The sequence below is a fragment of the Terrapene carolina genome, unplaced genomic scaffold (genome assembly GCF_002925995.2).
Source record: "Terrapene carolina triunguis isolate 2854851 unplaced genomic scaffold, T_m_triunguis-2.0 Scaffold68, whole genome shotgun sequence".
NCBI classification, from domain to species: Eukaryota; Metazoa; Chordata; order Testudines; family Emydidae; genus Terrapene; species Terrapene triunguis.
In genome coordinates, this window is record NW_020664419.1 from 75,043,392 (window position 1) to 75,059,169 (window position 15,778).

At 39.3% G+C, this 15,778-nt stretch overlaps 1 protein-coding gene across 1 annotated transcript in view; it reads left to right on the top strand.

The window, feature by feature from the left end:
* The first annotated feature begins 1,557 nt into the window (after positions 1-1,557).
* Positions 1,558-15,778, top strand: part of PLEKHG7 (pleckstrin homology and RhoGEF domain containing G7) — a 53,325-nt gene continuing 39,104 nt past the window's right edge. The window contains exon 1 of the mRNA XM_029910869.1: positions 1,558-2,292. Within this exon, the coding sequence (XP_029766729.1) occupies positions 1,558-2,292 (735 nt within the window). The remainder of the gene's footprint in view (positions 2,293-15,778) is intronic.

The window sequence follows — 15,778 nt, forward strand, 5'->3', positions numbered from 1 at the left end:
CCTCTTATCAGGGCCAGCTGGGCCCTAATTGAGCTGGCCACAGCTGTGGCTGCTTCCCCAATCAGCCTAGCTTGGCTGTTTTAACCCCTGTTCTCCAGGAGTGGAGCAGCTGCCCCACTACAGGGCCTCTGAGCTCGTGAAATTCTTATTTGCTCCTGAAACCTTTTAGAACAGGGTCTTTTCAGATATCCATCCTAAAGCCCTCTATGCTACAAGCGAAACTGCCTTATAAGAAAATCTGAATATTCACATGGAGAGAAATTGCTATAGAGGAATGATCATGGGAGGCGAGAGTCCATATCTTTTACAGGTATATCTACAGTGCCCACCATTGTTATATCTGAGCACTGAACAAAGTACCTTAGATTCACATGGCACTTTCCAGGAGACCATCAAATGCAATAGTCCATGGAAAGGCAGTCCTACCCTAAATTGCTGAGTCTGATTCTGGAGAACAGTACTATAATGACATATATTATGTCACAGCCCATCATACTAATAAGGAGAATACACACAAAGCCTCACACTAGAGGTGGAAGGATGAATTTAAGGACCATTGAACGTTTTAGATTTCCCCAGTCATCTTAAACCACAGGAGCCCCTGCATGAACTAACTTTGTACCAATCAATTCCCAAAATGCTCAAAGTTCAATAGTACTCAACAATTATTGTTCTTTTTTATGGTGAGATGTTTAGCATTTGCACACACTGGGCTATCATTACACATATGCATCCTTATCAATGTATCTATCTCTGTTCTTTATTTGTACATGCTGGCATATTAAATGTAAGTGCACATAAAACACGGAAAGAATGTGTGTGGAAAGAGGAGAATCAAAAGTTCTAACAAGGAAACAGAGATACCAATCAAAGCTAGATTTTTCAACCCGACATATTTTCTACATCTGGCTCTTTAGGAGGATAGTTATATGTTTATAGAACATCCATTCTACCATGCAGTTAGGTATCTGTTATAATATGCAGTGAGAGACAGAGACAGTTTTTGAGTCCCTTAAATAGGAAAGAAGCCCTTTTCTGTTAATGAACATGAATGTTTTAATTTTCAAAAGTGACTAGTGATTTTTGGTGCACAACGTGAGGCATCTCATTTTCAGAAAGTGCTGACTATCCCTCTGAAAAGCAGGTCCCTTTAAGGCATTTCAAGTTGAGCACCCAAAAATCACTAGTCACTTTTGACCATTTAAATCCATAGGTCAAATTTATCCCTGGGCCAACTGCATTGACTTAGAGTTATATTAAATTCCATTGACTTTAGTAAATGCAGTTACACAAGAACTGAACATGTCACCGTATAGTAAATACAAATAATAATTTAAAAGAGCTTTGTGACATCAATGAATAGTGGTCAGGAATTTGTTTTTCAGTCCTATTCTTAAACAGCACCTGGTTTTCAACAAGAGATAATAATTAATTAAAAAGGGATATGAAGTACATGAGGTTAAATTGGGAACATTCCGTTTGAGAATGGAGATTTCTTTTCTGATTGTGTTCTTTCTAACTGATAACAGCTAGAGGTCTGCATGCTGTAGCTAAAGGATGCAACAACCAGTTTGTGATTATTCTCTGGAACTGGATGAAGAAACTTACCCCAAAGCAGAACATCATCTAAACAAGAAGATTGACCCACATGAAGAGAATGTTGATTTGTCAGGAAACAGTGACTCAGAAAGTGACAACTTCCAGCCCTGCGAAACAAGGGCTATCTCAATTGGTATGGACTGTAAAATGTCACCAGTTGGCTGCATCCAGAGAAGAAGTTGCAGTGAGCCTCCAATCTTGCTAAAGGTTCCATCAAAGGAGCACGAGGAAAGCTACAGTGCAGCTTTCCACTTTGACAGGCATGCTCCAGGCAGAATTTCCACCTCCCCAACGCTAAGGCGGTTAAGAAATAGTGTGGCCTCCGTCTCGCAAGCTTCAGGACTTCAGGAATGCTTTGATGGCACTAGGTTGGGAAGCCAGAGGGAGCACGCTGGTTCCCTGCGGCATATTTGTAAAAGTCCACCTCGGTGTACTATGTACTATTCCTCTTCCTCATTTTCATTACCCTCCTGCATTCATGAAAAATTGCTGTCTTCCAAAGAAAACTCTGAAACTCCATTAGCTGCTTTGGAGACTTTTGACCTCAAATCAAAGCTACCACATCGAAAAGATCAGCTCAGCAATGGTAGTTCTGAGCCAGTGTTTCAAAAAGTGTGGAAGGTCAACACTGCTCCCCTGCCTGGGAGAGAACAAGTTTCCCAGCTTAACACTACTCAGCAGGCATGTGTTCAGGTAACATGAGCTAGAATGGAATATTCCGTCCCCTTCTTCAGCTCTGTATGCTTGAATTATATCTCAAAGTAAATTATGAGCAAACTAAACCAGGGCCTGTCCGATTTAACCACAGCCTATCTATAGACCAATATCTATGTTAGTTAGGAAGGAAGGTTTCTCCTTCACAATTGGTGAGTTAGGCCCTAAATTAGCAAAACACTTAAGTAAATGATTAAATTTAAGCATGGAATAAATTGCCTAGGGAGGTTATGGAATCTCCATCATAGGGGATTTTTAAGAGCAGGTTGGACAAACACCTGTCAGGGATGGTCTAGATAATACTTAGTCCTGCCTTGAGTGCAGGGGACAGGACTAGATGACCTCTCGAGGTCCCTTCCAGTTCTTTGATTCTATGTGATTCAGTCCAGCCCCATTCCACAAAGCACTTAAGCACATGCTTTGCTGAATAAAGGTGGACTTAAGCATGTGTTTAAATGCTGTACTGAATCAGGGCCCAAAGCGTATTTTTTATTTAAATCTAAATAGTTTTACTTTATTTTTTTTCTTCAAATATAGAAAGATATTATTGCTATTAAATAAGTTCGGGCCCCATTGCCTCATAAACACCTTTCAGGAAATAATCAATTAGACCCATATTTGAGTCTGGAATCATATTTCCATTGGAAACTGATGCTCCTTAAAAAAGACTAGATTATTGTCTTTCATAACAAGTAACAACAATTTCTCACTTTCTTTCAGAAAAAGGAACTACTTATATCAAGGTACGTAAGTATTTGTTTTAGCTTATTCTAAGCTGAAATCCATTATTCTTTTAAATTTAGTCCAATTAGTGGAACGCTCACTGTACGCACATGCATGGAAAACTCACATTTAAATTACAGGATCACCGGTTAGTTTATACTGAAGCTTGTTAATGAGATTTATTTGAGAGGCCCTCTCTCTCTGGCATGCCCTGATATGTTTGCACAATGTTTCAGTTGGACTGTCTGGGACAGCTACACAATAGGTTTGAATTGCTAAGCAGGTCTAGCCATTTGGATTAACTAGTCTCAGATTTCATCTGTTGAAGAACGTAAAACATCCCAAAATCTTGAGTGACTTTTTTTCTAAAATAGCTTTGGAGAATAACTAGCAGAACAGCTCTATATTGTTCTCACAAGAGAATCAGATTGAGGATTATTGCTGGGTGAAGGGATTGTTAACCCTCCAGACCAAAACGAATACTTGGATTCTCTGCTTTGAAGAGTTAGCACAGCAGCTTGCTGACATGATACGGAGTTGTAAAGTGCAGTTTGCTGTAACCGATCTCACTAAGCTCTTAGAAGATTTGGGTGAATACCACAAAGAATTTTCAGGGAATATTAACTTGAATTTCAAACTGAATTTGCTTCAGCCACACTTATACTCCTTTCTGTAAATATTTGCGCACCTGAATTTTACGTACACAACAAACAAAAATAGCAACAAGAATAGGGTGACCAGATGTCCCGTTTTTAAAGGGACAGTCCCATTCTGGGGGGACTTTTTCTTATATAGGTGCCCATTACCCCCCACCCCCTGTCCCGTTTTCTCACAGTTGCTATCTGGTCACCCTAAACAAGAACATAAAACAAGGTAAGCATCACCAGCACCTCCCTACATATCAGTTCCTTGTTTCCTGATATTATAATCATTTTAATGAACAGTACCTTGAAAATTTTAGGTGGGATACATGGAAGGTGCACGACCAGTAAGACAATTAATGCTAGGTTGGTGATGCTTCTAGATGGCCAGAAACTAAACTAAACAGCAGGAATAGCCTCACAAACAATATTCAAGTGATGAGTTCATGACTACCTTTTAATAGGACTTACATTAGAGTCCTGCCAATACCTAAGGGAGTGAGTGAATGTCAACAGTGGAGGTTAATGTGTTCAATGCCTCACATGGGAAGGAAATTCCTAAGACATGTTCCAGTGTGCATGTGCATGTGTTTAAAAGCATATGGCTCATGGGTGGGCCAATTCCCCACATTATCTGAATTGCTGTAAATCCCAACCCATATTTCAGTCTTTGGAGCTTTCAGCAAATAGCAGACTAACAGTTACTACGGGAATAGCCATTCTGATCTGTCTGTGTCAGAGCAACACTGCATAGATACAGGCCCAGTAATAGCATGAATGTTTGTATGAGCTGGAGATATAGTTCTGCTAAAATCTATCTGCTAGTGGGTAGATCTGAAAACTTCTGATGATTGAATTGGACAAAAGTTTAGTACTCAGAGCTTCAGCTGGGGTAATTCAGTTGATTTCATTGGAGCTGCATTAATTTACACCATCTGAGAATCTGGCTCTCCAAGTGTATCTGAATTACATCCAGTCTCAGCTGGACCTGTTTAATCAAGAAATCAGAGTGGAAACCTTACAGAATGAGTCGTATACTCATGGATAGGAAATACTGTGAGAATATTTTATGATTTTGATGGTACATCATTATCTCTACTTCTCATTCTGGCCAAAATTAAGATATGCAGAGCTGTAAGGAAAAAAAAGTTACTGTTTTCTTTTGTTTTAAACAAAATTTTGAAGTTCAGTAATCGGATTTGGTTCAAGTTCTCAGCAAAGCATTTATTCAACTGATTTTATCCAAGTCAGTTAATTCAACCCTAATCCCTTGGTATCACAGCCAGAAGAAACGCTAGTGGAACATCAGAGAATTCTTCAGTTAGAAGACTGCTGTGGGGGCTGGCTGTACACCCTTAGCACTACTTCACAGATCAGTCAGAAGAGCCTATAGGGCAGAGATGCATCCCTGCACCTGCAGTCCTAATGGACTTGCCTTTTCCTCTCAGTTTACTATGAATTCATCTTCACTGTACCCCATTCCATTGACATGCTGCGGAATTTACTACCCAAATGATTGCCCCTCCCCCTCCCCCCTCCCAATAGACGCACCTCTCATTCTCAAGTGGAACCAGGACAGTCCATTTTCAGTGGGATATGGGACATAGGCCAGTCCATTTTTGAAATCCTGTTCATTCCCTTGTGCCCTCCAAATGAACTTCCTTATAATATTGTTGGAGTATGCCACGTTCTAATTTAGTGCTGCACACATCCTACTATGCTGATCTTTGTGATCTAATTGTTTTTATTCTTACATAAATTAGATTTATTTTAATAACAGCTTTGAAAGCATTTTTAAAATCAAATATGGTGCACGATATAGGTCACGTATTCCCTGTCACATCTGAGATGTATTACAGGTGTAGTTAAGAGAAAATTAGGAACACATCAAAGTGCACACCTTAAAAACATACCACGTGAAGTTTCATTCCATTGCTAGGAGAGATTGTACATAGTGTATGTTTGATTTTTCCAGATCCTGATTTACTTAAAGGTTTTTAATCATTTTCTATAACTTTGTAATACAAACCGTTGACATTGTGTTGTTTCACTGGCAAACCAGATTTAAAGGAAGAATTATTGCACAAATATTTGCAACCCTTGTTGCGCTTCAGTTCATCCCTATGGTAAACACAATCCTTTCATTCAAGCACTTAAGCATGAAATTCTTCCCCTCCTCCCAAGAAAAAAAAAATCCTGAAGAAAATGCACACCTACAAATACTCTGTAGGCAGAAAATAATGCTGCATTTCTATGTAGAGAACTCCAATTCCAGTAATTCAGTTGCACAAGATTCCAGCTTTTTTCCTCCAGTAAAACCAACAAAAGAACCCAATATAAACTTTGGCTCAGATGGTCACAGATTTATACATCTACGTGTGCATGCATGATTTAGGCATGCAAGTCACTGATGCATACATCCAAGTTGGGGTTGCCCGCCTATGTGTACGGTAGACATACACACGTGTTTCCTCAGCTTGCATATCTATGTAGGAGATTTGCACACCTAAATGATGAGCTCAGTTAGGTGCACGTGTCTTTGAAAATGAAGAACTTTATCCTGATTTTTGATTATGCTACCGTTTAATTTGATTACCAAGAATGACAAAGCGCTACTGGTTGTTTGTCATCACTGTTGTCAATAACCTAGCATTCAGTGTCAAAACTGACTATCATTAGCTACTTTTTAAGATCAGTAACAGAATTTTCTAAATTGGTATCATGAATCCAAGCTGATGGAAATCTGCTGATCTTTACAGTTTAGCCATTATACCACATGAAGTTGTTTATTGCCCATTATGCTGCAGCAGCTGGCTTGTACTGTAAAATAAGTGTCTTCAAGGTTACCGTGACTAGAATTAGAATTAGTTTCAGACGCAGTTTTAAAACTGGGCTCTAGGACCATGACTGTTATTTAACATTTGCAATGCAGTAGCACATCGAGAGTCCAGTCAGGGCACCGTGCTAGGCACTGTGTTCATAGCCACATGACAAAAGGTCCCAGTTCAAAGAGTTTACAATCTAAGTATTCGTTTTGGATTACATGAGAAATAAATCTCAGAGCCTCACTATAAACAAAACATTAATAATACATTTGAAAATGAAATTCAGTCAAATACATATACTTGCATTTAAATCAACAACTCCCACTTCCCCTGGCATCAACTCTACCAAAAAATGGAATAGCCTTCTGTTAGTAACAACAGTTGGAAAGAGCTGCTTGCCTTACACCAGCGAGCATGTTAAGGCATATTATACTGCAAATTAAGAGTGTTAGAAAATGTTTGAGTAATTACCAACTTTGACTGAACACTCTCTAGAGATTTATGAACATGAAAACGTCGCAAAACGGCCAAAAGGAAGTGAAATATACAAAGGTATACTCAAACTTTTTAAAAATCCCATGAAATTCTTTTCTGATTTTCTAGCTTTTTTTGAAATCAGCTGAGTTACATCAAAGATTAAATCAGCCCTCTTTATCCATGCAGCCCAAAGGCACCTACATCCATGTGTGGACTTAGTTAACATCCCAGTGTGCTGCTATCCTATTCTTTATTCAAGCACTCTCTTGTAGGGGCTTCAAAGTGAATCACTGAATGCATTTAAACGCTTCTGCAAGAACTTTAACCTTTTGTTTCTCCGCTCTTAAATTTTCAATCCCTGGCCTTGGTTGTAAACTCTATGGGTATCTTACTAGACAAGATTCCTTATTCTTTTATTAAATGCTCCTTTTGGCTAATATATAGGCATCTTTTTACCCGTTACCTATTAATACGGTATACAGTAATTCAGTGGGACTGTGTAAGACCTGATACATTATAAAGAAAACATGCTGCAGGAGTCCATTTTATTTTAATCCATTGTAAAAGGAACAGTGTGGGTCATGCCTGGTGTGAGTCGCAACTGAGAATGCCACATTCAGGGCAAACTGATAAAAAATAGGACAAATACACCCCAAACTGTTGGTTATTCTAACATTAGAGTTCACCAAGCCAGTAAAAGTGAGTTCCTGTATCACCACACTGCTTAACAAGAAAGTAAGAACATAGTGTCCTTAGGCAATCCAGCCCCTCCCACCACTCGGATATCAAGTCTTTTTGATGAGAGGTTCCTGAAAACCAGAGTCATCATATTTAAGGTTCTTCTAATTCCAAAGGATCAGCCACTCCCCCAAGTCAATATGTATTCTTTAGATCTTATCAAATATCATGCTGTAGCCAGTTCCTTTAATAACTAAAAACTAAAGGTTTATTAATATAAAAAGAAAAGAAGAGAGTTATTAATTGGTTAAAGGAATCATACACATTACAATTGATTTCACAGTTTGCAGGTGAGAATAATAGCAGTGATGTTAAATCTGCTAGCTTGTAATAAGTCTCTCTCATTCACCCATTAGATTGGGGTCCTCAGTCCATTATTCAAAGCTTTCCTTTGTTAGAAATCATGTCCAGAGATGCGGAGCAGGAATGAAGACAAAGCAGTCATGTCACAGCTTGCAGTTTATAGCTCAGCCCATGTGCATGGAAAGTTACTGGCCAACATGGGGTCCAGGGTCACATGAGCATGGAAAAAGATCACATGATACTGGTAAAAGATGGAGTCTTAGATCACATGTCCTTACATGCCTTGCTGAGTCATCAGATGTTTTCAGGAGGGTCTCTGGAATAGCTGATTGTTCTTCAGGCTGGCTAGTGTTGATGAATATCTGTCTGGGGGTATCACCAAGGAGCACAACACATGTTTGAGATACAAATACATAGAAAATATTCTTAACTTCAGATACAAAGATGATACATGCATATAAACAGGATTATCAAATTTTGCAGATTACAACTTTTGCATTTATACCTTACATAACATACTTTGTATCAGATTTAGTGCAACTGTGCAACAGTGGTGACACATTAGTGATAATACATTAGTGTACACCTGGTTATCATTCTTTTTATATAGCATCACAAGTAGTGGGGAAAATTATTACAGCACTGTATATTTTAATGCTTTGTCTTTTGAGACTTCTTAGGATGTGTCTGGCATGCCTGTTGTTTTAGGAGTGACAATGTTAGTGCCAGCAAGAGAGAGCAGGGCGTTTTCTGCATGGGGTCCAGTTTTCTGCTCATTAAATTATTGATTTTTTTAATGTATTATACAGAGCCCAAGTGTGCTTTTGGGGTTTTTTGCTTGCTGTTGCTTATTATTAGCAATGAGCACTAAATAAATCACTTATGTAATAATATTAGGAGAGGCTCTGAAGTTTTTTCTTTTGTAGTTCATGTAGATCAGCAGAACGCAGACGTAGCTCTGTGGTGGTAAGCTTGCCCGGACTTGAGGTGTTCCCTGGAGACCTCCTAGTGTCAGACGATGCTGCTGACTACCTGCAACGCTCACCATTGCTGTTAAATGCAGGTCAAGTACAGGGTGGGTTTTGATTCTTTTAAACCACTCATAAATTTATATTTTAAAAAAAAGTTAAATTATACTTGAGGCATAAACCAACACCCCTCAGGATTCAGACATTCAGAGTTGAAACTGCCAGGTGTGAATATGAAAATTCACTGTGGATTTACTCTTATCAAACTTCTTTGCTGATAAGCTGTATAATACAGTTGATCAGTGACTTCTGCCTACAGTGGTACTGGTGTTTAGCATCATCGTTAGTTTATAAGCCACGTACTCCAAAAGAAATTCTATGAGATAAATAAGGTGAGTCAAACTATAGATATCAGTGGCTTAATATTCCTATTGCTTGACACTTTGCCGCTTTTCTCAAGCCCAGGTGAATATAGATTTTTTTCTTAGGGCTAATCTACACTACTGTGCTACATTGGCACAGCTACACCTCTGTAGTGCATCTGCTGAAGATGCACTATGAAAACGCTCTCCCGTCGGCATAATTACTCCACCTCAACGAGAGGCGGAAGCTACGTTGGCGGGAGAGCATCTCCCACCGACTTCGCACTGGTGTGGACAAGGCGTAGGTCCATGTAACTTGTGTCACTCTGGGGGTGGCTTTTTCACACTCCTGAGCAACGTAAGTTATATCAACTTAAGCAACAGTGTAGACAAGTCCTTAGGTTCTTCAGCCATTAAAAAGGTCAGGAATTAGGCTAGGTGTAGTGAGCTATTAAGGACTACCAAATGATGCACAGTCCTATGGGATATTATTTTGGAACTATTAAATTGACAGTTGTCTAAATCATGATTTAAAATGTGGTTTTGAACTTCAATTTTAATACGATGATACTTAAGCACATGCGTTCATGAATCAGGGCCTAAGTTATTAGGATTTGTTTACATGGGGAAATTTACTGGTATAACTATACCAATATAATTATTCTGGAATAAGAAAGAGAGTGTCCACATGGGAAGTTATACCGGTATAACTATAGTGGTATAATTAGGCTGGTAAACGTGTCTATGGGTATGTCTACACTACCTGCCAGATAGGCGGGCAGCGATCAATCCAGCGGGGGTCGATTTATCGTGTCTAGTCTAGTCTAGACGCGATAAATCGACCCCCGAGTGCTCTCCCATCGACTCCTGTACTCCAACTCTCCGAGAGGTGCAGGCAGAGTCGACGGGGGAGCATCAGCAGTCGACCTACCGCAGTGAAGATACCGTGGTAAGTAGATCTAAGTACGTCGACTTCAGCTACGTTATTCACGTAGCTGAAGTTGCGTAACTTAGATTGATCCGCCCCCAGTGTAGACCAGGGCTTAGTGGACAAGACCTTAGATGCTGTAATGAACAGATATACCTAGTGTTCTTGAAAGTTGAATGATGTCATTTCAAAGAACTAACGTGAAGTCTAATTGACCATGTCACGATAAGAAATTAACTTGCAATCATGTAGCTGGGTTTTTAGCAGTGCTGAGCACCTGCAACTCACATTGACAATGAGAATTGTGAGCACTCAGCAACTCTGACAATCCAGTCATTGGTACACATCACTATTGCACATGGGACCTGTCCCAAAAGCTATCAATGGGTTTAGCTCAACCTCACAAACTGCCTGTACACAGCTGTTAAATTTTAGTTAAGTATAAATTATTTCTTCTCCTTAAGAATTTTATTTGTCTCCTTCAAAAAAAAGAGCCACAAAATAATATTAATGATCTTCCTTTTGTTTTTGTACCCAACAATTTATGTGTTTTAATTTCACCCATTAGAGTCCAAAAAACCAAGGTGGCCGTTCGCCAGAAAAGGAGCTGTGAGTATTTCACAACATAATTTTTCCTGTAATAGTTTCCCACAGATTAAGGCTAACTTAGTTGTTCATTTTACTATCTCTGAAGAAAGGCAGAGGGCTGGTGAAATCAAAAATAAATGCCTCAATTCAGCCAGGTAATCTGTGGGGTGATCTGCCCCCTATATAGGTCTCATCCTGATTTCTAATAAATATAAATTGGTTTAAACCCTGAAGCGCAAGGCTTAATAACACTTCCAACATTTTTTGTTGGCTTTAATTACAAAAATTCTAGATATTCATGCAACCGTCCAATTCCTTTTTAATCTTGTAAAGTTCTTGCTTTCCTATGGCCACATGTCATTGAGGCCAAGAAGTTAACAATGGGACTACTCAAATACTTAAAGTTAAGTACCTGTTAAAGTATCCTACTGTATTGGAGTCAAAAATCACTTCATCAGTGATGTTAACTGAAGGAAACATGCTGCAATGAAACAAATTTGATGTGTTGAACTCATACTATTTACCAATAGTTGAAGACCCCTACTAAGAACAAAGCCAGCCTAACCCTGTCTCTAAGGTCCCACTCTTACAATACAATCTGCTAGCACAGACCTTGTTCCTGATCCATTTGTGTATATAAAATTTCTCAAGTGTCTCTGAATGAAATAATATGTGAATTTCTACTGAAAGGATCTGCTGTTTCCACTTGTAGATGTATATGGGTCATTAAAAGTTAGTCACCTGCCTATGCGCAATTAGGTCTTGGGGTTTTTTTTATTTTATTTTATTTATTGTCAACGAGTAATTCTGAAAAATATTAGTCACAAAATCTGAGGAAACCAAAGATGTTTAAAGTAAGTGCTTTAACTTTAATCAAAGATTTAAAATTAACCTACTGCTCCTTTAGGCACTCAGTCAGTACAGTGATCAGGGCTATAAGTACCTACGTAGCTAGACTGATGGGTCAGTAAGATTAAATTAATAGTTTACTGTCAGGGTTCCCTCCCCACTCTGAACTCTGGGGTACAGATGTGGGGATCTGCATGAAAGAGCCCCTAAGCTTATATTCCACCAGCTTAAGTTAAAAACTTCCCCAAGGCAAAATTCCTCGTCCTTCGACAGTATCGCTGCCACCACCAAGAGAGTTAGACAAAGATTCAGGAAAAGGACCACTTGGAGTTCCTGTTTCCCCAAAATATCCCCCCAAGCCCCTTCACAGCCTTTCCTGGGGAGGCTTGAGAATAATATACCAACCAAATAGGTAACCAAGGTAAGCACAGACCAGACCCTTGGGTTTTTAGGACACTAAAAACCCAATCAGATTCTTAAAAACAGAACTTTATTATAAAGAAAAAAGTAAAAGAAGCACTTCTGTAAAATCAGGATGGAAGGTAATTTTACAGGGTAATAAGATTTAAAACACAGAGGAGTCCCCTCTAGGCAAAACTTTAAAGTTACACAAAAACAGGAATAAACCTCCCTCTTAGCATAGGGAAAATTCACAAGCTAAAACAAAAGATAATATAACGCATTTCCTTGCTATTACCGGTACTTACTATTTCTGTAATATTAGATGTATCATCTCAGTAGGAGCTGGATTACTTGCTTGGTCTCTCTCTTTGTCTCGGAGAGAACAACAACACACACAGCACAAAGCAAAAACCTTCCTGCCCAGATTTGAAAGTATCTTCTCCCCTTATTGGTCCTTTTGGTCAGGTGCCAACCAGGTTATTTGAGCTTCTTAACCCTTTACAGGTAAAGGAGGGATTTTATGCTACCCTTAGCTGTATGTTCATGACATTTACCAACAAATATTTCACAGTTCATATATTTGCAAGGTGAAATCCTCTGGTCTGTCTTATGCAGGAGGTCAGACTAGATATTCTTAATGGTCCCTTCTAGCCTTACACGGTACATGGCAGCACATATACTTGAAATGTTCAAAATGGGGCCAAAATATTATAAAATAGGAGTTGAATCCCACTCCCTCATTTGTATGATTAACCTCCTTGAAATGCGTGTGGGAATTCACATGCGTAAGGGCAGTAGCTTCAACCCCTCAGTTGGACTATGCTTTAGAAATACCATTTAAAATATAGAAATGGGATGGTTTGGTAAGAATTAAATGGCCTTTCCCTAATTTTTTTATTTTACTTTTCTATTTAAATTTGGTTCCTATCGTTAATATATAAAGCTTTAACAGGCAATATATTTTTGTAAAGTATTTGTTTTCTCTGTGACAACTTCCTAATGTTAGTCAAGGTTGTTTTACCAGTGGCGTCATGCTGCAACAGAGTTTATGAATCTGTTCTGACTTCCTACAAAAATTCCCATAACAAGATGATTATTTTCCTTGGTATACTTAGTAGGGCCCGGACCTTGCAAGCTGATGTGTGCAGGCAGACCCATGTACCCACATTGAATCATAGGGTTAGAGGGGACCGCAAGGGTCATCTAGTCCAGGGGTTCTCAACCTGTTTCTTTCTGAGCCCCCCCCCCCAACATGCTATAAAAATTCTGCGGCCCACCTGTGCCACAACAATTGCTTTTCTGTATATAAAAGCCAGGGCCAGCGTTAGGAGGTATCAAGCAGGGCAACTGCCCATGGCCCCATGCCGCAAGAGGCCCCAGGAAGCTAAATTGCTTGGGTTTGGGTTTCAGGCCTGCTGTGGCGGGGCTCTGGCTTCAGCTTTCTGCCCTGGGCCCCAGTGAGTCTAATGCTGATCCTGCTTTGCGGACCCCCTGAAACCTGTGTGCAGCCCCTGAGTTGAGAACTGCTTATCTAGTCTAACTCCTGCCAAGATGCAGGATTTGTTGTGTTTACCATCCAAGACAGATGGCTCTCCAGCCTCCTTTTGAAAATCTCCCGCGGCTCGTCTGTTCCATTGTCCTGCTGCTCTTACAGTTAGGAAGTTTTTTCCTGAGATTTAATCTAAATCTGCTCTGCTGTAGTTTGAACCCATTGCCTCTTGTCCTGCCCTCTGTGGCAGGAGAGAACAACTTTTCTCCATCTTTTTTATTACTATTTATTTATTTACACATGGACTAGGATCTAGGCTAAGGTGATTAACTTTTGAGCCATGTCTTCATAGAATCATAGAATATCAGGATTGGAAGGGACCTCAGGAGGTCATCTAGTCCAACCCCCGGCTCAAAGCAGGACCAATCCCCAGACAGATTTTTGCCCCAGATCCCTAAATAGGCCCTTCAAGGAATGAACTCACAACCCTGGGTTTAGCAGGCCAATGGTCAAACCACTGAGCTATCCCTCCCTTCAAACTAGTGCTCCAGGTGAAGTTTGAACTTACAACCTCAGCATCACTCCACACAGCACAGCTCTATAAATACTGTGCGCTAACCCATTGCGCCACTGGAGCTAACAGTTTCTTCTCATTTTGTTCTCCCTGCATGAGCACAAACATTCCTGTTTACTTGTCAATTTAGACCTCAGTTCAGCAGGGCAATTAAGCATGTGCTTAAATCCCATTGGCATAAGTGGGATTTAAGAAATTAGGACAAAGCAATGAAACAAGTGCAGACAAGTTTCAGAGTGGCTTTTTCAATAAATAAATCAATGATACTTCATTTGAAAAACTTCTGAAGCATTCTCCTCTCCTCCCCGCCATCCACCACCCAAATACCAATGGGGAATAAAAATTCTTCCTGTAGCTCCAATACCAGATGCTATCAAACTGTTTAAAATAAATATTTCTGAATATATGGCTTGCATTATTAAACCAGGAAAATGATGAGGATCCCATATTTTCTGTACTGTTTCAGTATGTGCATATATTTTTTCACATAAATAAATGACTAAACTATGAAAATGTTTTTCCATAGGAGATACAATTTCTGTATCCTTGTTTATATCAGCTCATTGTCCCATTTTGTTTCTTTAGTAGCAATACAGTAGTTACCATAACATTCACTTTCTTTGGTTTCAGATGGTAATAAATGGTCTATATAATTATTCTCATTAGTGACTCCACTGTAGGAGGTTCAAACCAAATTCAGATTCCTATGCTGCTATGGTAGCTAATGAGGCTTCAAACTTGTTTGCTCCCTCAGAGCAGTAAAAGCACTGTAGAAATCTATCATATTTATTGTTATTAAATCACACATACACTGTAAATGTACTTCTCTGTCTAGGGTAAAGTTGAACTCTAAGGGAAAGCTGATTTCTGTTACACCACTGTAGATGCAGATTGAAACTTTATTTGAACAGGTCAATAATCACGTTAAAAAAAAAAGACCACCTTAATTTCCTTTCTAGGTTGCCAACCACAACTAAACCACTAAAAAATTGTAAATACTTTACATTTATTTTACTTTTATCTGCTTAGGTTTTTTATTTATTCACTGGTTTCCTGGCAGCTTGGATAATGAAAATAGATGAGTAAATTTCACTTTTAGTTAGTCAATTTCACCTTCCTGCTCTCATAATTAAGTATGAGTGAGCAATTTGCACTGAATAATGTCTTTCTTTTTCTGTTAACTAAATTCTCAGTTGTATTTGTCAAAGTTATTCACAAATTTCTTGACAAATATTTCCATCTCCAATCAAATAGCATGTGAGAGTTTGTTGCAAATATTAGGTATTTTAACTTCAAAATCATAAGAATATAAGAACGGCAATACTGGGTCAGACCAAAGGTCCACCCAGCCCAGTATCCTGTCTACTGACAGTGACCAATGCCAGGTCCCCAGAGGGAGTGACCCTAACAGGTTCTCTCCTGCCATCCATCTCACCCTCGGACAAACAGAGGCTAGGGACACCATTCCTTACCCATCCTGGCTAATAGCCATTAATGGACTTAACCTCCATGAATTTATCCAGTTCTCTTTTAAACCCTGTTATAGTCCTAGCCTTCACAACCTCCTCAGGCAAGGAGTTCCACAGGTTGACTGTGCG